Source organism: Diabrotica virgifera, chromosome 1, assembly GCF_917563875.1.
Source record: "Diabrotica virgifera virgifera chromosome 1, PGI_DIABVI_V3a".
NCBI lineage: Eukaryota > Metazoa > Arthropoda > Insecta > Coleoptera > Chrysomelidae > Diabrotica > Diabrotica virgifera.
This window is the reverse complement of record NC_065443.1, coordinates 155,070,549-155,096,439: the sequence shown is the minus strand read 5'-3', so window position 1 is coordinate 155,096,439 and position 25,891 is coordinate 155,070,549. Positions and strand designations below refer to the sequence as shown.

Here is a 25,891-nt window from a genome sequence, read left to right as displayed (position 1 = left end):
GCTCCCTTTATTTGTTATGTACACCTGTGCTCAATGTTTTAAAATTCCTTTAAAAGTTACATTTTAATTTTAATTTCATTTTATTGATGCAATGGCCTTTGAGTATGTCATCTTAATAATTGCTTGTTCTTTTAACTTATTATCTATACTAAAAGCCACAGTTAGAATACAGTGCAGGTAGTATAAAGAAAAATGTACTGAAAAGAGCCGACCACGTTGCTGGTTTGCGCAGAGCAGTGTATCAGGACCGGCAATTTCTCAGTCTACTGCCAAACGCATCTACCACTGTGCCGACATTAGTAGCATCGCTGAGTGTTGTAAGACCAACACTGCATTCTAACTGAGGCTTCTACTTTAGGTAGCAGGTTTTCTTTTGCTATGTTCTATACCCTTTTCATTTCAAACATTTATATTTTACCTATTTTAATAGACTATTGCTCCAATTGCTCAACATAAGATGGAAAGGTTGATGATTGGTGTGGTCGAGAACAGGAGTCACAAATGTTGTATATCAGGTGGCTAAACTTAAATGAAAATGGGCCTGTCATGTGGCCACTCTGACAGATGGGAGATGGACAAAGAGGTTGCTCGAGTGGAGACTAAGAGCTGATAAAAGAAGTAGACGAAGACCACCTATGGGATGGATAAATTATATAAAAAGAATGACCACTAATGGGATTATAAGCACTCAGGACAGAAGACAGTGGAGGGAAATAGGGGAGGCCTATATCCAGCAGTGGATGCAAAGAGCCGATTGATGATGATGATTAATAGAGTATTATGTATATAATAGTCCATTTTTTACACAATGTTTGGTTTCATATTTTTATTTTCACTAAGTACCTTTATGTTTTGAGTACATATTTAGAACTTCCCTCTTATATGTGTGTGTTAAATGAATAAAAATAAGATCCTTCAATTATCTGTTACTCCTCTATCCAGGTCTAGATATTGGAAGCCCCAGTAGTAAATAATAATTACTATTAGATGTGAAAATTACAACAACTATCTACTTACTTTTTGAAACCTCATTATCACCTTTCCACTTTCTTTATAAAATGATTATAATGCACCAATGTACGAGACACCGCGAGATATAAGCAAGTGACCTTATGACTTATAAATTAAAAGTTGATAATTTTTTTACACAAAAACTTTAATTGTTTTCGGATATAAACCAAACAGTTTTTATATTGACAGTCAAGTAAACATTAGATATTTAGTTTTTAGTGCAAACAGTATAATCTGGTGAACAATTTAGCCAATTATAACATCACTTTACAACCAAATTATTATTATTTTTACAATTATGCGCTACCATAGAACAAATACATACGCCCCTCAATTTGAACCTGTATACTAAATGTTTTTAGTAATTAGTAAACTTTAGAACTTACCATGATTCTGTTTTATTAAAATTGTGAGATGCGATTAATATTTTATTTATTAAAGCCAGTCATTCCACAAGAACACCAGTAAAGATGAAAAGATTGATAATTAAAAATTGTTTGCTTCTGCCAAGCTTGACAAGTCAGCAAACGGCAAAACACACCAATCGGTGCTGCTGTCAAAAACAAAACTGTCACTGTCATTGTGTAAAAAAATAGCCCTTTTTTAGTACAAAGTACATCCATATTTATATTCTGTCCAATTAATAACAATAGTTGTATACATTTACATAAAAATGCAATAGAATCGAATGAAAATAACACCTGTAGCCTTTGCACTTTTCAAAATTACATTGGAGACAAAAAATATGAATCAACAAAATATTCAGAAAATATCCGCCTACGCCTATGAATGAAATAATTATTGTTCCATGTCAAATAAATATTTTGCATTCTATGAACCTAACCTATATTATTTATTTTTTTAAGAATAAAAATGTTAGATTTTGGAAATGAAATTTTTATGGATTTCTGAAAGGATAACAGTTAGTGTTTTACCTATACGGCACTACTCGTCAAAACCACCATGGAATGTTCTATTTTTTGGAACAGATCAATTCTCTTTATATACTTTAAAATTACTTAATAGATACCAGTAAGTTTGTTTTAAATTTACTACTTCTTCAATAACTATTTTACTTTCAGTTCGAAGTCTGAATTAATTAATAAACTAGATGTACTAACTAGTTTGAAAAAAAATGCCAATGTTGTTCATAAATATGCAGAAAAACATAATCTTCCTCTCTATGACTGGCCACATATTCCTGGGGATAGGACTTATGATGTAGGATTGGTAGTCTCTTTTGGTTACTTGATACCCGAAGCTATTATTGCAAAGTTCCAATAGTAAGTAAATTTAATTAAGACATTCGTAACCCTCCGTCAGGCATGCTTTTAAAAGTCACAAGAGTGGGCGCACAGCGGCACTTTATGCTGCAAACAGAAAAACATAAATTAAATTCAAAAGTTAAACCTACACTTATCCTTAATATAAATAATTGTAAATCTGAGATAGTTAAATCATATCCTTTATATCAAAAAGTACAAAAATACCATAATATTACATCCATACTTAGTACCATCCAACAAGAAGTCCACTCAGGTGGACTTCTTGGATGCCTTGGAGAAGGGGTATTAAGTGGGTACAATATACACTGACTTCTCCAAGGTATTTGACAGAGTGCCACATACTATTTTGTTGCATAAGTTAAAACCAATGGGGATTGATTAGATTTTATTGTTAAGGATCCAAAGCTACTTATCTGATCATAGACTAACCGTTAAAATTGGCACTTTTCTTTCAAAAATTATCTAAGTTTCATCAGGAGTGCCTTAAGGCTCTCACCCTGGGCCACTCTTGTTTAATAGTTTCATAAACTATATAAATGAATGCTTCACTATCTGTTTATTCTTGCTCTTTGCTAACAACTTAAAATTAAGCTGTCTAATTAAATCCCCTGATGATTGTGAAAAACTGCAATATGATTTAAATAACTTGCTAGAGTTGTGTAAAAGAAATGGCATGTAACTTTCTTTCTTTCTTTCTCCCCTTCCTTGTACCCAATCAGGGTGTCGGATTTGGGATCGCTATTTTAATTTACATTCACCCATCTCTTCCATTCTTTTCTGTTTTCTGCCATTATTTTTAATTCCTCCAGTGATTTTCCTTTAACTTTTCCCGCCTCTACTATTTGCTGTATCCATTTTTTTCTTGGTCTGCCTCTTTTTCTTTTAACAATGTTCCTTGCTTCGTGGACTCTTCTCGTAATTCTGTTGGGTTGCACCCTCATCATACCAATGCCCATACCAATTCATTTGTCTCTTTTTTAGTTTATTCATTATTGGTTCTTGGTTGGCCATTCTCCTAATAGTCTCGTTGCTTAATCTATTACATTTTGTCTTTCCAACTATCCTTCTTAAATGTCTCATCTCCATCGCATTTATTCTGCTCTTATGTTTTTCCAGAATTGTCCAGTTTTCACTTGCGTAGAGCAGTCGGTATGTGGCATATTGTGTGGCATGTAACTTAAGCCAACTAAATGTAAAACCTTGACTTTTTCCCGCTCTAGAAATGCTATTGTCTTTGACTATAATATTGGTCACTATACTCTTGAAAGAATTTCTTGTTTTAAAGACTTGGGGGTCACCCTCGATACAAACTTACAGCTTTCTCGTCATCTAGATAATGTTGTTAATAAGGCTTTCCAGATGCTTGGTTTTATTAGGAGATGTATACACAATATTACAGCCACAAATATTACAGCTTTAAAAACCCTCTACTGTGCCTTAGTCCATCCCCATATTGAATAGGCCTCATGTCTATGGTACGTATATAATTAACGCTCTTCGGTTAGTTGACCACAAATTTTTAAAACAAATTGCATATAAACTTAATATCTTGGGCAACTGCAATGAGCAGATATTCTTAATCTAAATATGGCACCAATCATTACCTATCATACAAGAAGTGATCTCATCACTTTCTAGAATATCCTACATGGAAAAACTGGAACTACAGAGCTTCTTCAAAAAATGAATAGGTATTCATGTTCCACTAAGAACAACTAGGGCTACAGTTAGTTTCCATTACCCAATCCAGTGTATTAACTATAGTCTTAACAACTTCCTTACTACAACTACCAGACTAACATACCAGCGCCTTAACATTGACCTTTTTCATTCTTACAGCAAATTTCTGAGTCAGCAGACTTATTACCCAATTCAACACCTATTACTTCAGTGTCTTACTGACAATTAAACAAACCATAAACTGACAGTGGCACAGTATGTGCGTCCTAAGTTATTAAATATAGTCATGTGAGAATAGCGTGACAGAGACATGGAAGTAACAGATATTACTTTAGGAAATCTTGAAATTACTAAAAAGGCGGCATAAACGCCCCATAGCGCGTCTGCCGGAGGGTTAAAGGAGTTTTAGTAAATCCTCATTTTATTAAAATATATTTCAGTGGCATCCTCAATGTCCATGCAAGTATTTTACCTAAATGGAGAGGAGCAGCACCTATAATACATGCCATTGCACATGGAGACAAAGAATCAGGTATTACAGTAATGAGAATTAAGCCACACCATTTTGATGTAGGGGAAATTTTGTTGCAAGAGAAAGTTCCTATAGGAGACAATACTGAGATGCCTGAATTACATCAGTGTCTAGGAGAATTAGGAGCTAAATCTTTAATGAAAACATTAGAAGACTTACCTAATTATATACAAAGTGCTGTACCTCAATCTAATGATAATGTATCATATGGTAAGTTGCTGAGATGTTGAAAATACACTCTACTGGAATACTTGCTTGTTTACAATTATTGATAATTTTATTTATAAGTTATTCACACATTTTTATAATAAGTATGTGTTACTTATTTGGTAGCAGTTACATTATTTATTAATATTTATATCCATGTTTTGTGTATATCAATTTTTCTGATAATCAGTTTGATTGTTGATGTAATTTTAATTGAAAAACAAAGAGAAACATTGGAGAAGTAACAAAAATGAGATGGACAAAAATGTGTGCATAATGTGAATAATAAGGAATTTTAATAACTACTAAAATTAGATTAGAGACTACACAATATACAGTGATGAGCGTGGTAATAACTGGCAAAATAACGCAAAAGATGGAAAACATAATACATTGCGAAACAATAACAGATGAAACTAGTGGAGGTGGAAATGATCGTTATAAACATATAAATTAACATTAAAATTCATATAGTGCGTCCATAAAGTAACGCATAAATTCATTATTTCATAAACCGGCGACTTTAAGTAAAAATCCCGAAACAGGTCGATTTTTATTTTTAAATTCCGATTTTTTGGGATATATATCATACTAGTGACGTCATCCATAGGGGCCTGATGACGTAATCGATGATTTTTTTAATGAGAAGAGGGGTCATGTGATAGCTCATTTGAAAGGGTATTCAATTCTCTATTCACTAATATAAATATTAACATAATTATTTATGTTATAAATATGTTTATAACACTAAAGTGTTAAAAGTTGGTGTGAACACAAGTGGATTTGATCTCTGGTGCAAAAAAGTTGTTTTAGTACGGAAGTAAACATTGGTTTTTGGTGAAATTTTCACAAAGTGTGTGTTGAGTTCCACATTTCAACTGTAAGTCATCTTTTTGTTAATTTGATGCACGTAAGAGAGAAGATTTGCAATAGTATTATATAGAACAATATTTTTTTTAAGTTACAAATACAACAAACATGGAATACAACAAAAACGTGTATAATTAACCATTAATGAATATTTAATTACTGAAAGCCATAAATAAATTAGCAAACAGAAGTACGGCCAAATATTCTGCGACGTTGCCGGCGTGTGCAAAATATCTGAGACCTTACCAAAACGTAATTAAAAATAAGAAGAAAACTGAGCAGTGATAGGTATCAGCCCTCCGCCGAGTTGATTGGGGGTGGGTACCTTCCGCATTGCAAAGTACTTCTTATTATAGGTTCAGCAGCGCTCTCATTTAGGAGCTAAATTGGTTAGGCAAAAAGTAATAATTATTATTAGACACAGGTTACATTTTGCTATTTTTCTGTTTATTATAAGCTTTAAGTGAACTAAAAATATATTTTTCTCGCTTTATATTGATACAGATTTTCAGTCTAGAAAACAAACAACAAGACAAACAGATGAACAACGAAGAAAATAAAAACGAAGGAAAAAGACACAAACCGGAGCACGACAGCTCGATTGAAGAAGACAAAGAAGAGCAACATAAAAGCAAAAAAGCTCCAGACATGCCCATAAAAAAAGTAAGTACAATATTAACGGACATGGAAGAGATTAAGATATTGCTAAGCCAGATAAGCCAAGAAATTAAAGAAGATATCTTGGAAAGCAAAACAGAAACTAAAGATGAAATCAAGGATATGAAAAACGAACTGGAAGATATTAAGCAGAAGCTTAAGCAAAACAAAGCAGAAACAGAAAATTTAAAAAGAGAAGTAGAAAAAAAAGAACAAAAATGGGAGAAAGAAAACGAAGAACTCAAAAAAGCGTTAACACTCATGGAGAATAGATTAGAGAAGATCGATAAAAAAAATACGCAATAAATTAATCATAACAGGAATTGAGGTAGATCTGGAAGATGAAGTTAGACTAAGAGAAAACATACAAAAAATGATGGAAACAGAGCTGCAACTGAAAATAGAAGTTAAAAGTGCGTTTAAGACACGATACAGGAAATGTATAATAGAAACGAAGAGCTGGGAAGACAAACAGAAAATACTGCAAGAAAAAGGTAAACTCAAATACAGAAGAGACTGTAGAGAAATATACATAGATGCAGCGCTGACGTTCAAGGAAGCAAAGATACAAAAAGAAATCAGAGACATAGCAAAACAACAGAGAAGCAAAGGAGCAAAAGTAAAAATCAGATACCAGAAATTAGAAATAAATGACAAAGTGCCAAAATGGAATGCAAGAGAAAATAAACTAATAGAAATTGAAAATGTTCCAAACTAGACAAAAGAGAATGGATGGATGAAAAGGAAACAGACAACGCAAACGAAGAGGTAAATAAGTCACGGTATATTCAAAATCATAAGAAAAATACAAAAAAGGAGGAGAATTAAGAAAATGACAAAAAAAATTGGAACATGGAACGTCAGGACACTGCTAGAAGAAGGAAAAATGAAAGAGCTAGCGACACAGTTGAAACAATACAATATAGATATTGCAGGAATTCAAGAAACCAGGTGGGGGGACACGGAAAAATCGAAAAAGAAAATTATACAGTATGGTATGCTGGAGAAGAAAAACAAGGATATGGAGGAACTGCTTTTATTGTGTTAAGGGGAAATGCGGCATAAAGTTATGGAATTTAAACCCATAAGTCAAAGATTATCATACATAAGAGTAAACAGCAAACCGAACAAGTTGTCCATAATAAATGTCTAGCACCCACAGAAAACAGTGATGACTTAATAAAACAACAGTTCTATGAAACACTAGAAGAAAATGCCGAAAAAATCCCGGGAGCAGATATATTAATTATTATAGGCGATTTCAACGCACAAATAGGTAAAGAAAAATGCTTTAGGGAGGTTGCAGGGGAAAACTCATTACATAGCACAACAAACAATTATGGAGAAAGATTATGTAATTTAGCAGCGGCATTAAACATGGACATAAGTAGCACGAGATATAAACACAAAAACATACACAAGATAACATGTATGAGACCAGGCAGTCTGGAGGGGAATCAAATAGACCATGTACTTATTAAAAAGTCACACAAACAGTCGATAAATGACGTGAGATCTCACAGAGGGGCAAACATCGATTCGGACCATATGCTAGTGATTGCAAAATGTAAAATAACAACAACAAAGAATGAAAGACGAAAAACACAGGGAAGATGGGACGTAGATAAATTGAAAGATAAAGGAGTAAAAAGAAGATTTGTAAAAGAAGTAAATGCAGAGATGCAGTTCAAGGAGGAACAAGAAATGGAGGAGCAGTGGAAAAAAATCAAACAAGGAATAAACAAAGCAGCAGAGAAAGTGGTTGGAAAAATGCAAAAAGAAAGAAGAAACAATTGGTTTGACGACAAGTGCAAACTAGCAGTGGACGAAAAGAATAAAACAAGATTGAAATGGTTAAGCACAGGTAAAGAAGAGGAACGAGAAAAATACCAAGATCAAAGGAAAAAGACAAAGAAATTGTTTAAATCAAAGAAAAATAAAAAAGTAGACGAAATTATGAACGAGATCGAAACAGAAAATAAGAGACACAATTAAAAACCACTGTACCAATACTTAAAGCTAGGTAGTAGAAAACGGACAGCTAATGTAGCCATAGAAGCAGAAACATGGCAGAAGTATTTCGAAGAAATGTATCAAGAAACGGATATAGAAGAAGAAAGAGAAACAATAATGAACCCGGAACAAGGTGAAGAAGAAGAATTGACCTATACAGAAGTAAAAGATACAATATGCAAACTGAAAAACGGGAAAACAGGGGGAGACGACGGAATATGTGCAGAACTTATAAAATACGGGGGTGAGGCACTATACAGAAAGATTTATGAACTAATACAGAATATATGGAATAAGGAAACAATGCCCGAAGAATGGAAGAAAGGAATTATAGTGATAATCCCAAAACAAGGAGACCACAGGATATGTAAAAACTACCGAGCAATTAATTTACTGAATGTAACATATAAAGTAATGACTGGTATAATTAGAGACAGACTAACAATATACACAGAACAAAGCATAGGAGACTACCAGTACGGTTTCAGAAAAGGAAGATCCACGATAGATGCTATCCATACACTAAAACAAGCGATAGAGAAAACATACGAGTACGACGGAGAAGCACATATACTTTTTCTAGACTTTAAACAGGCTTTTGACAAACTAAGTAGAAGAAAAATGATCCAAGACTTACAAGAGAGCAAAATACCAAATAAAATTATAAGAATGATAGAAATGACAATGCGAGATTCCCAAGCAACAATAAACACCGGAAGAGAGAGAACAGAAATAGTAAAAATAAAAAATGGAGTAAGACAAGGAGATGCGCTCTCAACGGTACTATTTATTCTATCATTAAACAAGATAATAAAAAAGTTGTCAAACGCAGGAACTATAAATAAAAATACAGTACAAATAATTGGATACGCGGACGATATAACCATAGTAGCAACAGATAAAAAGGCATTAAAGAAAACCTTTCAAGAAATAGAAAACGAATCCAAACTGAGAGGACTGGAAATAAATGAAAATAAAACAAAATATATGAATGTAAGTAAAAAAACGCTGGACGGATATCTTACCGATATATTATCGTTATGGTACTAGATACTGGCATTCTATAAAAATAACAAAGCTACTCGTTATTTTGAAATTTTAGAAACACCTTGTGTACTTGAAAGTATTTTATGGTTCTACGCATCATTAATTCCTGCAGTTGAGAAAATGTTCGATGCCATATTTCGGGGACACACTATAGATGTATAGATTATGGCATAAATCAATAGAATATTATAGTCATACTGTCATTTCAAATTAGTTCATTTTTCTGAGAAATTAATAGTTTACAATATTTACATTTCATTCTATTTCGATTCCGCCAGTCAATGAGCGAGATTAAGAACAAGATATTACCTCCGAATTCTATCCTACTCCATGGATTTTAATCAAATTTTGGGAGTAGCCCAATCTCCTGATTCAAAGTCTATCCTATATACTATGGCGCTTTTATCATGGGGGCGGTTCCCACCACTTCTCAGGGGTGAAATATTTTTATTTTCGAATCACATGGAGAAAAAGGAAGATTTTTAAGAAAATTTAAAAATGCATTCTATAATTTGATCACATTTTTTAGAAAAACCAGTCATTTTAAACCCGTTCAACTTTTTGAAAGTAGAATAACACTATATTAAAAGGTATTGCAAAAGAAAAACAATGCATTTAAATTATGGTGGATGGGGAGTTGAATGTAAATACTTCTCATTTTTCCTTAAAGTACATTAGTCATATATTTTTTTGCACAATATCTCGCTTAGTTTGTAAGTAACCGACATTTAACGGTGCTCATTTTAAAGGCCTTTTCAAACACTACAAAAGGTGTTGGTAGCATTATACACCTTAAACCTACCGTTCCTTTGTTATTTCAAGTTGAATACATCAATTTGTGCATGCACCAAAAAACAAACTATTTTCACCTACCATATCTCTTTTTGTATTATAAATAGAACATTTACGAAAGAACGAATCTCTTTATTATTTAAAATCTAAAAAATGTTTTATATAGTGTTTTTAGTTCGATGCATAGTTTTTAAGGATTCACAAAAAATCCGTCCGAAAAGGTGTCATTTTTCAATGAAAATGGTCAATTTTTAACTACGCAAGACTCAAAAAGTATTGAGTTCTCAAAAAAAGTATAGACCAGTTTTTGCTTAGAAATAGGTTCTTTAGCCACTTCCTTGCTTATTTTGACCAACAAATTTTCCACCCCCTTGAAGAAATGGGAACCGTCCCAAGATAAAAAGCGCCATAGTATATAGGGTAGATTTTGTTTCTTGGGCTATTCCCTACTTACTGTGAAAATATCAAGTTACATCAATGTAGTAGGATGGAATTCGGAGCCAAATACCCTCATTGACTGCCCTACAATAATGCTCTGCTATGATCGCGTGAGAGAGGACACACATAAGATTATAGCAAAATTTCTATTTACCGTAACTTTTCGAGTTTTTGAGCTACAGCAACGAATTTTATGTCATTGGAAAGGTAATTTTGCATTCTTTCAAAATATGTAAAAATGTACAGAGCGTATCTAAAAAATAAGATTTTTTCTTCATTTCCGGTTCAACCGGAAGCCATATTTTTGGTAAAATTTATTGTGATAATAGATAATAAAGTACCATATATGTCTGCAAAATTTCAAATTTTAGCTTTTATTAAGAAGGAAGTTACGGGCACTCGAATATTTTTTTATAAAAAATTCATAACTCCCCTCCTAGGGGGAGTTAAGAAATCTGACTGTTGTCATTCAATTTACCGACAGGATATCAAAAATATATCAAAAAATAAAAAAATTCCTTGGAGCCATTTTTGAGAAAATCTAGTTCAAATTTATGTCAAATTTTGACCCCTTAAATATAGGTAACCCGTAACTTTTTCTGAAAAACGATAATATTCTTCTTATAGTCCCATCTTTAGGCTATATAACGACTTTTTCAAATTAAACTTATCTTAAACAGTTTTTAGATAGGTAGGGAAATCAGTCGGGTGGGCGGTCGGCCATGTTGGTCGCCATTTTGAATTTGGAAATGTCAAATTCGGTATTTTTACTTACCTATCGATGGGCTAACTTTGAGTTGAATTTCATTCATTTCAGTCAAAATTTGCAAAAATGGGCCCTAAATAACCCCCCTATTTCGGCCCCCCTTTGAGAGGTTTTTTTAAAAGCTTAGTTTCTCGACAAAATTCTCTTAAACTTACTCATACCGAATTTCATCGAAATCGGTCCAGTAGTTTTTGCTGGGCGGTGGCGACATACGTAGGTACGTACATACGTACGTACATACTTCCGACATGTTTTTTTTATTTGCTTTTTAGACTCAGGGGGACTCAAAACGTCGAAAAAAAGTGCAATCTGAATTTTTTTTTTTGCACGATCCTATAACTTTATCTATTATACTATACTACGTATATACGATATACTACGATAAAGTAAAAAGAAGACGCAACTGACAGAAATGACAATAGACGCACACAGCTTCAAAGAGGTTGAAACATTCAAATATTTGGGAGTATTAGTCAACAGAAGAAATGAAAGTGTAGATATGAAAAGAAAAATTCAAGCAGGAAACAAAGCATTCTACAGAAATAAAAAAATTTTCAAAGATGAGAAGAAAGCCGAAATACAAAAATGAAAATCTACAAAACGACCATAAGACCAATAGTGCTATATGCTTTGGAGACATTCACATTAACAGCAAGAGAAGAAGAGCAGCTGAAAGTTTTTGAGAGAAAAATTATGAGAAAAATTCTGGGACCAAAGAGGGAAAACGAAGAGGATGCAAGGCAATGGATGAACCACGAAATACAAGAATGGATGGGTCAAGAGAACATAGTTAGAGCAATAAAAGCACAGAGAATTAGATGGTATGGACACATAATGAGAAGAGAGAAGAACAATCCGTAAAGAGTTATAACCGAATGGATACCACCAGGTACAAGAACCAGAGGCAGGCCTAAACTCAGATGGAGACAGGATGCAGGCCTAAATAAGTGGAAGAAGACTTAAGAAGTATGGAAATTAGAAATATAGGAAGGAAATCAGAGAGAGAGAGAGAGAAGAATGGAGAAATGAATATTTCGTTTAAGAGAAAATCAATGTTTAATTGTCAAATAAATTTTTTTTCTGTTTTCTGATAGTAGTAAAATGTATTTCGTATTATCGTACCTAATATAAAGATGATCTAATATTTATGACAAACCGGCTGTTTCGAGAATACAAAAAATGGGGCCTATACGTTAATATAAAGAAAACCAAATACATGTGTATAGGTAGTGTGACCAACTCCAATTCAGTCGAATCCGGGACAAGGCTGAAAAAATACCTGAAATCCGGGACTTTTCAATGAAAATCGGGCCATTTTTTTCAGAAGACGATAATTAAAATACAGAACCGAAAAAAAGTCCACCGTTTTAGTTTTCGTAGAACTATAATACGACAATATAAAATGCATGCGTTTTGGATGTGGTATTAGTATTACACTCTAGAAATTGTCCACTCTTTTTCGTCCCACAATTTGATGTGAATTCTTAGAAGAATAACGTATTCAAAATTTCAAAATAGAATTTTACCAAAACTTTGAAAATTTGGATGGCCCGGAAGCCTTGTCCGCGACGCCGGGACACGAATTCGTAATTCGGGTCATGTCCCGGATTTTTCGGGCTAGTTGGTCACACTAGTATAGGAGGACAGAAAAGTGAGTTACAACTAGAGGATGATATGGTTATCGAGCCAAGCTCTGATTATGTATACCTTGGAACGAGAATCCAACAAAGTGGAAGGACAGAATTCGAAATAGAGGAAAGAATTATGAAAGGAAAGAAGGTAATAGGAGCTCTGAACTCACTACTTTGGTCAAAAACCATATCAAAAGAAAAGAAATCACAGCTTTATAATAAAAGCGTGGTACTGTATGGATGTGAAACCTGGCAACTGAATAAGCGAACAGAACAGAAGTTGCTCGCACTGGAAATGGACTTCTGGCGAAGATCGGCCTGCATCTCCAGACTCTCACATATAACGAATGAATGGGTACGAGATATTATGAATAGCAAAACAAACATAATTGTAGAAGTCCAACAAAAACAACTTTGTTGGTATGGCCATGTACAAAGAATGGAGGAACATCGACTCCCAAAGCTAATAATGGAATGGCAACCCCCGGAAAGAAGAAAAAGGGGCAGACCGAAAACAACCTGGATAAGTGGAATCCAGAAAGCCATGTCTGAGAGAGATCTCCGACCAGGAGATTGGACAGATCGACGCGGCTGGAGAATAGGAACCGGAAGGCGCAGGACGCTATAAACCGGTGTTATATATATAGTAAAATGTATTTTGAATTAAATAAATTACATACATTCTTCTTTTTGTCTCAATTATTTGGATTTAAAAAATGTTTTTTTGAACACCCTGTATACATAATTATGTTAATGTTTATATTAGTGAATAGAGAATTGAACACCCTTTCAAATGAGCTTTCACATGACCCCTATTCTCATTTAAAAAAATCATCGATTACGTCATCACGATCAGATGGATGACGTCACTAGTATGATATATATGCCAAAAAATCGTAATTTAAAAATAAAAATCGAGCTGTTTCGGGTTTTTTCCTTAAAGTCGCCAGTTTACGAAATAACGAATGTATGCGTTACTTTATGGACGCACTGTAGTTTCTCACCTTTAGACATCTGTGACAGGAGTATTTTATAAAATTCTACTCACAGTGACAGTTGTCACTCCTCTTATACGTTTATAACGATCATTTCCACCTCCACTAGTTTCATCTCTTTTTGTTTAGCAATGTATTATGTGTTCCATCTTTTACGTTATTTTGCCGGTTATTAGCGCGCTCAACACTGTATAAATATTGCCAGAATAGTACAGAATATTTTAAAATGTAAATAATATAAGCAGAGACAGTATGTTAATTCAGTTAAAGTGTCATAAAATACTCGTTAAGTCAAAATAGTAGAGGCATACAAGTTTTTTCTATATTTGATCTGATCTTAAATATACAGGGTGTAACAAAAGGGCAGGTCATAAATTAAATCACATATACTGCGAGGCATAAGTTAGGGATATAGAAAATTTATGCTCATTTTCATAGTTGATTTTTTCGTGAACGGATTCCGATAATTTTTTTTATTATTTTAGATATTTTTTTAGTATTTACACAGTTGTGAAAATATTTACTTAAACTTATTTTTTGTACTTATACCGGGTGGAAGAAAAGAGATGTTTTTCTTATGTTAAGTTTGAAACACCGTGTAGGGAGGACGAGGTACAATAATGAGTACACATCGGAATCGTATTTTAGTCTTATGTTTTGTGAACATTTTGTGTTTTGAGTCTCCCTGATATCCTTAAAAACAAAGAAAATAGACGAGTTTGTAGTTTAACATGTGTTTTAACCGAAACAAAAGTTTGAGACACCCTGTAGGGAGAAAAAGGTGAATAGGTGGTTATGAATCGATACTATGTTGTAGTCTCATATTTTGTGAACCTTTTATCTTTTTAATTTCTCTGATATATTTAGTAGCAAAGAAACTAGTATGTGTTTTAACTGACGACTGCAATATGTGAGGAGGCCATGTCTTATGATAGGAGGAGGCCATCTCATACCATTAACCCGCGAGTAGTCGCGCGGTGAGATAAAATCTCAATTTTTATCCTTTTTCTCGGTAACTTGATGAACAATTTTGCAATTTTGAAAAAAATTCGTAAGTGCCTCGAGGAAGGGTGTAGTAATGCGTAGGAATTTTTTTTCTTCTTCTTATTTTTGTGGAATTTATGGCTTTGGGGAGAGCCAATTAGCTTTAACCCGCGAGTAGTCGCGCCGTTAGATAGAATCTCACATTTCACCCTTTTTCGTAATATGTACAGTAAAATTTGTCAGTAACGGCCACTAAAAATGAAAGAACTATTGGCCGATACAGAAAGGTGGACGGTATTGTCAGTTTTTGTAGTCTACATATAATTGGTTTGGGAAATTTTTAAACTGGCCGTTAGGACAGGTGGCCGATGCTGGCAGGTGGCCGTTAACACAGGTTTTTTTAATAAAATTGTTAGAAATATATATTTTCAATCTAAAAAGTAGATAAAAATAGTACAAAATAAAAATTTGTTTTAAATTCGTATTTTGAGATAGAATCTCACACGCGACTATCGACGTTACAGAAGTGAGCGCGACTACTCCCGGGTTAAGATGAAATTATTTCCTATATATAGTACGAAAGGAAAAGAGTGTTTAAAGAACAAGAATATGTGTAATGTACCTCTCGTTATTTAAAGAGCCTCCACGTAGACACCAAATCCATATTACTTTCAGGGAAATTCTGCCCCAAAACATCACAGAGGCTCCATTAAACAATCTCGTCTCTCTTATGCTGCGCTGTGCATACCGCTTACCTGGCCGACAAATAATAGGTCTGGATCCCGCGTATGAAAAAAAAGTTGATTAATAGCAAGCTGAAAATTTGTTAATAGCTTAAGGGTGTCTAGTCGGACAAACTTTGATATATGGGAACACTGGAACAGGGGAAGTTTTAATTGTGGAACAGGTTAAAAATTTGGAACGGTCAGACCACGAAAACAGCACATGTATTTTATCCGACAGAATAGACTTAAACTCTCTGAACAGAGATTAAACTCTCATGCAAAAATCAGACTGCTATTTATCACCAAATGGGCGTTTTAATGAGTGGAACATGTAGAATATGTCAAATGACAGGAATTATGACAGGTTATAAATAGCAGTCTGATTTTTGCATGAGAGTTTAATCTCTGTTCGGAGAATGTAAGTCTGTTCTGTCGGACAAAATAAAGGTGCCGTTTTCGTGGTCTGACCGTTCCAAATTTTTAACCTGTTCCACAATTAAAACTGCCCCTGTTACAGTGTTCCCATATATCAAAGTTTATCCGACTAGACACCCTTAAGCTATTAACAAATTTTCAGCTTGCTATTAATCAACTTTTTTTTCATACGCGGGATCCAGACCTATAACTCTTATAGGTGTCGATAAGAAATGTTTACGTTATGTGCCTTTCTGTTTTAAAGTTTTGTTAACTGTTATTTTTTATTGTTAATTTAGTTTTGTTTCAGTTAAAACACATGTTAAGGAGTCAAACAACCTATTTTCTTTGTTTCTAAAGATATCAGGGAGATTCAAAAAACAAAATGTTCACAAAACATAAGACTATAATACGATTCCGATCTATACTCATTATTGTACGTCGTCCTCCATACAGGGTGTTTCAAACTTGACAGAAAAAAAAAACATTTCTTTCTTCCACCCGGTATAAGTACAAAAAAGAAGTTTGAGTAAATATTTGCACAACTGTGTAAATACTAAAGAAATATCTAAAATAATAAAAAAAAATAGCGAAATCTATTAATCCGTTCACAAAAAAATCAACTATGAAAATGAGCATATATTTTCTATATCCTTAACTTATGCCTAGCAGTGTATTCTGGGACTAAAAATAGTTCAATTAAACCTAACTTACCTTAGTACAAATGTGCACATAAAAAAGTTACTGCCCTTTGAAGTTACAAAATGAAATCCAATTTTTTCTAATATTATATCGAAAACATTAAAAAAATAACAGTGAAATTTGTGCACCCTATAAAAAATTTATGGGGGTTTGTTCCCCTAAACCCCCCAAACTTTTATGTATGTTCCAACTAAATTATTATTAATTCTGGTACCATTAGTTAAACACAATGTTTATAAAACTTTTTGCCTCGTAGTATTTTTTTAATAGGCCAGTTTTTATCGAAATGCAGCTTCTTTTTTAATGTTTACATAAAAAATTTTTGGGGGTTTTGTTCCTTTAGACCACCCAAATGTTTGTGTACGTTCCAATTAAATTATTATTATGGTACCATTTTTTAAACACAGTGTTTTTAAAACTTTTTTGTCTCTTATTATTTTTTAGATAAGCCAGTTTTTATTGAGATATGGCGTCTTTTTTAATATGTTTCAAAATATAATAAAAAAATGTAAATTATAAATTAGTTTTCATAATATTATTACTATGTCTCTATGATCTTACTTAACCATTTACACACAAAAAAAATATTTTGGATTTTAAAAATATTCAAAATATCCTGATAAAAACTGGGTTGTCAAAAAAATACTAAGAGGCAAAAAAGTTTTAAAAACCCTGTGTTTAACTAATGGTACCACAATAATAATTTAATTGGAACGTACACCAAAGGTTGGGTGGGTTTAAGGGAACAAGGTCCCCTTAAAATTTTTATGGGGTGTACAAATGTCACTGTTATTTTTTTTTAAGATGTTGCTGCCATAAGAATGCCACTGTTCATTTTCAACAAAAAATCTGTTTTCGATATATCGAAACAGTTTTCGATATATTGGAAAAAATCGATTTTCATTTTGTAACTTCAAAGGACTAACTTTTTTATGTGCACATTTGTACTAAGGTAAGTTAGGTTCAATCGAACTATTTTTGGTCGCAGAATACATGTTTTAATTTATGACCTGCCTTTTTGTTACACCCTGTAATTATAAGACCATGGAGCTTATAGTTGCTGAAATTAAGGGAGTTAAAAATTTGAAATCAAAATGAAAAGTTGATATTTAGTTACCTATTTTGTATATAACGAAAATATTGCATTACTAAAGATTATATTTCATTATAAAGAATAACTTCTTTTATAGAAGTATCAGTGTAAAGTTTCATATCAAAAAGTTGTGCAATGGAATGCAAAAAAGTAAATGTTGGCCAAAGTTCCGAACATTGAAAAATTGGAGTATTGAGCCATCATCTTCTTCTTAAGCATTTCTGAGTATAGTCCGTTCTTTAACGGTAAACTATTGCAAAATCTCTAAATTTTAAAGAATCGCTTGGATTGACATGAAATTTGGCATACACATAGCTAACAAGTCAAAGAAAAAAAGTGATATTGTGCCGATATGTGCTTTTGCCCTGGGGTGGTTCTCACCCCCTTTTGGGGGTGAAAAAATATTCGTCCAAAGAAAGTCGGGAAATAGATAAACTGGCTAATTTTAAGTAACTTTTGTTCTATAGAGTTTTTTCACTAAGTCAATACTTTTCGAGTTATTTAGCAGTGAATATGTTCATTTTTTCAACAAAATAACCACGCTTTTAGAAGGTTTTTCGCAAATAACTCAAATAGTAAGTATTTTGTCGAAAAAACATTCTTAGCAAAAATATAGCCTGTAAAAAATAAAAAAAAAATGGTGTATATATCACGTCTCTACATCTAGTAGAAGCAGAGTTATAGCTAATGAAAAATAGGTTCATATTCGTCAAATTCCAAATGGAATACTTTAACGTGAAATAACCAAAAATGAAGCACATTTCGGAGAAAACTCATTACAATTTATTTAAAGTGTTAAAAAAAAGCTTCATTTTTGTTTTATAAAAAAATATTCTAGCATCAAAATTAAGCAAGTTACGCTCAAAATAAAGTTAGTCCCTTTTGGTTTTGGTAAAAAAATCGAGAAAATCACCTCCTAATTAGTATCTTAAATGAACTTAATCGTTACGACTTCACAAGTTTCTTGACTCGTGTATATATTGTTTATATGATCTTTAAGTTTCCTCGGTTCAAAGTCCTTATTATTGAAAGGGCTGTAGTTAAAAGGGGTTGAACGAGTCACTGATCACGAATGTATGCAAATTTAGAAACACCAAATCTTAATCAATTTTTGTCTAACAGAAAAACAAAAAAATACATGATATTCAGAAAAGCAAATCTGACTTTTTTTGTTTTTCGAGATTTTTGGTATCTCTAACAATTTTTAGGTTATTTTGAAAAAAAGTATATTTTTAAAAATTTAATTTTTTAAAAATTTTACTTTGAAACCAAATTTTTTCAAAAATAAGCACTTTGAATCGATTAAAAATTTCATTTAAGTTGCTAATTAGGGGGTGGTCTTCCCGATTTTTTTTTTGCAAAAACAAAAGGGACCAACTTTATTTTGAGCGTAACTTGCTTAAATTTAATGCTAGAAACTTTTTGTAAAAACAGAAATAAAGCTTTTTTTAAACACTTTAAAAAAGTTTTAATGGGTTTTCCCCAAAAAGTGCTTAATTTTTTTAATATTTCACGTCGAAATATTCTGTTTGAAATTTGATGAATATGAATTTATTTTTCATTGGCTATAATTCTGGTTCTACGAGATCCGGAGACCTAGCGCGTACACCATTTTTTTTACTTTTTTATAAGCTATTTTTGCTGAGAACGTTTTTTTCGACAAAATACTTACTTTTTGAGTTATTTGCGAAAAACCGTCTAAAAATGTGGTTATTTTTTTGAAAAATGAACATATTCACTCCCAAATATCTCGAAAAGTGTTGACTTGGCGAAAAAGCTCTGTAGAACAAAAGTTACTTAAAATTAGTCAGTTTATCCATTTCCGGACTTATTTTGGACATATATTTCTTCACCCCCAAGAGGGGGTGAAAGTCACCCCCAGGGCAAAAGCACACATCTGCACAATATCACTTTTTTTCTTTGACATGTAAGCTATACGTATGCCAAATTTCATGTCAATCCAAGCGGTTCTTTAAAATTTAGAGCAAAAACCGTGAAAGAATGGACTAGTAGGTGTCCACCATGCCATACATTGTCTTGTCAGGGAAGATGTTAGATAGTCAGGATCTGCTGCATAGAATAGATGAGTACTTTTCAATACAGTGAATATTCGTTTTTTTAATAAGGATATTTTTATAATACAAAATCAAAGAATTCGTATTAAAACCATTTCTTTAACTTTCGGTGAATCCAGTAACTTCCAAGTTTAGAGGTTTGACTGATTGTATAACTAAAATTCCAGAAGTTGACGTGAAAAGTAGGTATCCTATTCACCAGGTACTCTGGAGATAATTTTCAATTTCATCTTCTTTTTCAGCGAGCCCAAAAACCTTCAAGTAATGATTTTTGACTAATTTTTTAATGAATTTGCCGAAAACTCCAGAAGATGAGGTAAACAGTAGGTACCCTGGGCACCAGGTACTCCGGAGATCACTTCATATTCGTTTTTCAGCGACCCCAAAAACCCCCAAGTAATGAATTTTGACTAATTTTTTTAATGAATTTGCCGAAAACTCCAGAAGACGAGGTAAAGAGTTGGTACCCTGGGTACCAGGTACTCCGGAGATCACTTGTGACGTCATATTCGTGTTCAGCGACCCCAAAAACCGCCCAAATAATGATTTTTGACAATTTTTTTAATGAATTTGCCAAAACCTTTAGAAGACGAGGTAAACAGTAGGTACCCTGGGCACCAGGTACTTCAGAGATCACGTCCAACGTCATATTCGTTTTCAGCGACCCCAAAAACCCCCGTGTAACAAAATTGAACTCATTTCCGCCGATAATTGACGAGTTCTGAATTTTTTTATTGGCTGTTTAAGATGCACTAAGAATGCATTTTTTGTTTGCAGTTTCTCAATATTATCTCATGGCTAGGGGTCACAAAGTTTCCTGGCGCCGTCACGAATCGAATGTAAAAATAATTATTAAGATCCGTCTTGTTGTTGTTTTTTTTTTCGGAGGTAAGGCCGATTTTAGTACTTTATTGCCTCGCCTATCACCCATCTGTTTACCGGATGAAGCATTTTTTTTATTAAATTTCATACATAGGCAAATACCATTTGCATGGGTTGCCTGTCAAAATATGGCCATAGCTGTCCTTAAAGGCGTAGCGTAAGCATATTTTTGTGATTTTTTTTAATTATGGTAGAATTATTTTATTTTTAAATTAAATCAGCATATTCAGTACAATTCAAAGAATATTCAAAACAATTGAAGGAAAAATATTGAAAAATAACCCGACAGTGGCAAATTTTTAACGACACCTCAAAAAAAATGAATTTTGCGGTCGACATCAGAACTCATCATTCGATCATGTGAAATAAAAAATTCAAAAAAATTCAAAAAAATTCTATTAGCTTATGAGTTTCTGGACGTAACGTTATCGAGTTTTATTAGTTTTAACGATTTTTGACATTTTGGTATCACTCAGAAGTCAAAACAACGAATTTTTTTTGCAAAAAGGGCGAAAATCAACATATTTATTATTGTTAAACAAAAAATAAGCATGAAACAAAAAATATCTCGACAGCGCTACCTCACGAAATTTATAAAGAAAATATATGCAAAATTTTAGGTAGATCGGTCCACTAGTTTTTGAGTTACAATGTCCACCGCCTTTGAAAAAAGCAGTTATGAGAAAAACGCGTTTAAAGTATTGTCAACTCTTATTTTCAATTTCTTATTTGTCTGTCAAATCGGAACGTGATGCACACCGGAATAAATATGTTTTCGAATCGCGGAGTAATGTAGAAAAGAGAATAGGAACAGCTGTTGACCGTTGCTCACTACGCTCAATCAACATGTTCAACATGCTGTATTTCCGGTAATTTTGCTCCAATCAATCTGCAATTTTAAAATAGCCACTTTCACCCATTTGTTTATCAATCAAATTTTATTGGAACTAAAAGTTTAAAACATATAAAATAGGTCGCAGTTTAAAAATTTAAAACATATAAAAACCCCCTCTGTGGAGCAGTGGTAAGAGCGCCTACCTTTGAAACGAACGGTCGGGAGTTCGAATCCTACCAGGGGCAGAAATTTTTCATTTATTACAAATTAATAAATGGATAATAGTTTCTGTCTTTGTGGGATCGGTACTCACCGGAGTGACCGCAGACGTTCGGAAACAATTAGCGTCTCTTTAATTAGCGTCTTAGCAAAGACAATGACGTCGACTTTGCAAAGTAACAAGACACTTACTCAACACACACACTACACATTACTCCCCTGACTTAGTGATAAGTTATACAATTACGTGGCTAAAGGTTCTAGTTCTAAACCAAAGCCAGAATCAGAGAAAAAAAAAAAAGGTCGCTGAGGTATTGCCTACGCGTTAACGTTCATGGTTACCGGGCAAGCAGTGTAAACAGGTAAGCAAAATAAAGTTTATTACAGAATCTTAATCTTGAATATCTCTACCTTCAACTCGGTTCGCAGCAGGTTCACGCCAGCGCGCTTAAGCGTAGTGAGTTACGTTCAACAGCTGTTCCCATTCCCTTTTGTAAATTACTCCGCGATTCAAAAACATATTCCTGTGTGCATCAATGTACGATTTGACAGACAAAAAATAAATTGAAAATAAAAGTTGACAAAACTTTAAATGCGTTTTTCTCAAAACAGCTTTTTTCAAAGGCGGTGGACATTGTACCTCAAAAACTACTTGATCGATCCACCAAAGTTTATACATATTTTCTTTAGACATTTCTTGAGGTAACGCTTTCGAGATATTTTTTGTTGTATGCTTATGTTTTGTTTAACAATACAGTATAACCTCGATATAACGGACTAATTGCGTTCAGGTTCAGTAATGATGTTATATTCAGTGCCACCTTCATCTACTTCTAGCCGTTGTAAAACATCTTCCTCAGTTACTTTCTTCTCCGCTACTATTATGTATTGTCCTACAGCAACCAGGAACTTCCAACCCTTTTAAATCTATGTCTGCATCTTGGCCATCAAAATATAATGTTAACAGAACGTTTTTAATTTTTTTACATTTGATCGGATTTTTTGTCCGTTATATCCGAAATTCGTTAAATAGAGGCCCGTTATATCGAGGTTTTACTGTAATAAATATGTTGTTTTTCTCCCTTTTTGGCAAAAAAGGTTGTTTTGACTTCTGAATGATATCAAAAAGTCAAAAATCGTTAAAACTAACAAAAACTCGACAGCGTTAGCTCGAGAAACTCATAAGCTAATAAAATCTTTTTGAATTGTTTGTTTCACATGATCCAATATTGTTCTGAAGCTATTTCCTTGTGGCATTTTTGTAATCAGCTATTCTAAATCGGAAATAGGCCACAATTTAACTAAAAATAGTATATTGTACAAGTGAGAAAAAGACATATTTCTCAAGAGCTCAGAAGTTTGTTGGCAAATCAAGCGAGGGAGAAATATGCCATTTTTTCACGTGTTGTACACTGTACTTTTTCTATGGATGCGTTTTTGTCTATGTTTTGGATGTGTTTTAGGTGCTTTTAGGTATATTATATGCCTAAATTGAAATAAAATACATATACACATATATGTAGGTATTTAATATTCTTAATATTTATATAGGTACTTTATTTATTTAAAATTATAATTAACAGTTGTTATATTTGAACAGTTTTGAAAGGTAATTCCTGGTAAGTTTTGCCGTATCACATTTTGTTTAACAATAATTGTGTTGTATTGTGCATGTTACCATGGAAACGGCGATCGTATGTATGGAAAATAATTTATTAATATTTTGTATTTTGAAAACGACATCCGATGTGGACGTCAAAACATTAATAAAATCAGTTTTTAGTTAAATTATGACTTATTTCCCATTTAGAATAGTTGATTACATGATCCAATGATGAGTTTTTTATATGTCTTTAAAAATTTACCACCGTTGGCTTATTTTTCTTGAATTTTTTTAATATTCTATGAATTATACTGAATATGCTTATTTAATTTAAGAATAAGATAATTTTTCTAATTAAATATTATTTAAATTTTTTAAGCCACATGTCTTAGTAACTAAACTCTATATAGATTTATATTTTTATATGTATTCTTCTTCAAGTTCCATCTTGTCGTAGGTTGGAAATCATCATGGCTATGGGGACTGCCGCTCTAAATAGTTCTGCACTACTGCATTCAAACCATTCCCTTAAGTTGTTAAGCCAGGATATCCTTCGTCTTCCCAAAATTCGCTTTCCTCAAATTTTGTTGCATACAAAAGTTGTAACAATGAGTATTGTTGCCCTCTCATCATATTATGTCCTAACTACTCAAGTTTTCGTCTTTTGATAGTTAATATAATTTCCTCTTTATTTCCTATCCTTCTCGTTACTTCCAAGTTTGACATTTTTTGAATCCATGATATTCGTAGGATTCTTCTGTAAAATCAAAATTCAAAGGCGGTCAACTTATTCAGATCCACTTGTTTTAATGTCCACGGTTTCAAGCCATAAAGAAGAGTTAGAGAACACGTAACACCGAAACATCCTTAGGCGTAGTTCTAACCTTATATCCCGACAACAAAGAAACTTCTTAAGTTTAATGAAGGATGAAATGCTCTTTCAATACGTGTCTCAATTTCTTTCGTTTGGTCTACATTTGATGTTGTCCATGTTCCTAAGTATTTGTTTCCACACTCAATTACATTATCTTCAGTACTCAATTGGATGTTAGCCAACATGATATCCAACGATCATGGAACTAGAAGAAAAAGATGCATTTCTAGATTAAAATTCTCTAATTAGCTTAAGTTCTGTGGGGTTGTACAACAACCTTGTCGGTCGAATATAGCAACACTTGATATTATTATTTTATATACCTTTTTTGTGTAAGTATGTATTACATAAGTTATAACCATTTTAGCCCCAAAAATTACACCAGAATTTATAAATATACGTTGGAACCAGATGACATCTACTCAAGTTTATAATTTATACAGAGCTTTAAAAGGATACTCACCTGTAATGTCTACCTGGCAAGGAATACCAACAAAGCTCTCAGAAATCAAGATTTGCACTGATGTTAATGCCAGTGAAATAGAATTTGGCCCTGGCTTTGTTAAATATGACAAACGGACTAAGGTTTTAAAAGTGTTATGTGCTGATATGACGTTAGTCAGTGTTAGTAGTATTAGTGTTTATGGTAAGAGAGTTATGAACGCCACTGATTTTAATAATGGGTTTTTAAAAAAAACTGTTATAGACTTGAGATATTTTAAATAAATACTTTGTTATGTTTATCTTTTATTGTTTCTTCCACTCTCATACTTTAATATATCAATTATGATTTCAATACCTGTAGGTATCATAATGGGCTTCAAGTTGCGTTCGCGGGTACCTACAGTGGACAAATTGTCGCCGACAATTGCTAACCTCACTTAATATAAATAATACCGTTAATAGATAAATATTCGAGGTATATTTACTTTTAATTAATACATTAATTATTATTATGTAATAATAATATTATTATGTATTAATAACTAATTATTAAATTATACTAGGTAAATATACCTGGTATATTTATCTATTAACGATATTATTTATATTATTTTAAAGTGCGCATGCGTTTTTCTGCTAATTTGTCGCCGACAGGCCCTCGAGAACGCACTTTATGATACACATTTTCAGTACGATACAGATTTTTAACCAATAGAATCGCGAGATGACGTTCTGTGTCGAAGGTGGCACATGAGCAATTGATAGGGTAGGGACATTGAAAATTTAACCTCAAAAATTTGAATAATTTAATATTCAAAATATACATGTATCAACACTATAATTAAGTTAAGCATATAACTGCTTAATGTTGTTCTGAAGCTATTTCCTTGTGGCATTTTTATGATTAACTATAGTTTATTTTTTAACCAGGAGGAGTAAACTAAAAAGACAAATTCACACCCATGAAAGTCACTAGAATAACAACCAAATACATCTTCTTTTTTGGTTGATCTAGTCGGCCCTCAAGAGTAATCCATAAATATTATATTAAATTAATACGTCGCTAAAGAGTTCCAAAAACAACTGCTTTTTATATAAAAGTAGACTAACAATCTA

General features: G+C 32.9%; 2 protein-coding genes across 5 annotated transcripts in view; one reads left to right on the top strand and one right to left on the bottom strand.

The window, feature by feature from the left end:
* The window catches only part of LOC114337768 (sorting nexin-6), a 63,385-nt gene extending 61,808 nt beyond the window's left edge, over nucleotides 1–1,577 (bottom strand). The window contains exon 1 of one of the 3 annotated variants that reach the window (XM_028288303.2): nucleotides 1,398–1,577. In XM_028288303.2, coding sequence (XP_028144104.1) covers nucleotides 1,398–1,400 — 3 coding nt within the window. In that variant the 5' untranslated portion in view covers nucleotides 1,401–1,577. Of the gene's footprint in view, nucleotides 1–1,017; nucleotides 1,200–1,397 lie in introns of those variants that run through there. The other 2 variants (XM_028288302.2, XM_028288304.2) reach the window with 2 other exon arrangements.
* Nucleotides 1,578–1,831: 254 nt separating this feature from the next.
* On the top strand, nucleotides 1,832–25,074 carry LOC114337769 (methionyl-tRNA formyltransferase, mitochondrial). 2 transcript variants are annotated; one of them, XM_050641659.1, is made up of 5 exons: nucleotides 1,832–2,043; nucleotides 2,094–2,294; nucleotides 4,418–4,719; nucleotides 20,696–20,806; nucleotides 24,699–25,074. In XM_050641659.1, exons 1-5 carry the CDS (start codon nucleotides 1,901–1,903, stop codon nucleotides 25,055–25,057), a joined length of 1,116 nt encoding a protein of 371 aa, XP_050497616.1. In that variant the 5' UTR covers nucleotides 1,832–1,900; the 3' UTR covers nucleotides 25,058–25,074. The 2 variants fall into 2 exon arrangements, with proteins under 2 accessions (XP_050497616.1, XP_028144106.2); XM_028288305.2 differs by lacking the exon at nucleotides 20,696–20,806 and having other exon boundaries at nucleotides 1,839–2,043.
* Nucleotides 25,075–25,891: the final 817 nt, after the last annotated feature.

Bases quoted from the DNA above. Each gene is read 5' to 3' on its own strand.
- LOC114337769 (XM_050641659.1), top strand. From the start codon at position 1,901: ATGAAATTTTTATGGATTTCTGAAAGGATAACAGTTAGTGTTTTACCT. The intron at 2,295-4,417 runs GTAAGTAAATTT...AATATATTTCAG, and splicing joins ATTATTGCAAAGTTCCAATA to TGGCATCCTCAATGTCCATG. The intron at 20,807-24,698 runs GTAAGGCCGATT...TAACCATTTTAG, and splicing joins TGTTGTTTTTTTTTTCGGAG to CCCCAAAAATTACACCAGAA.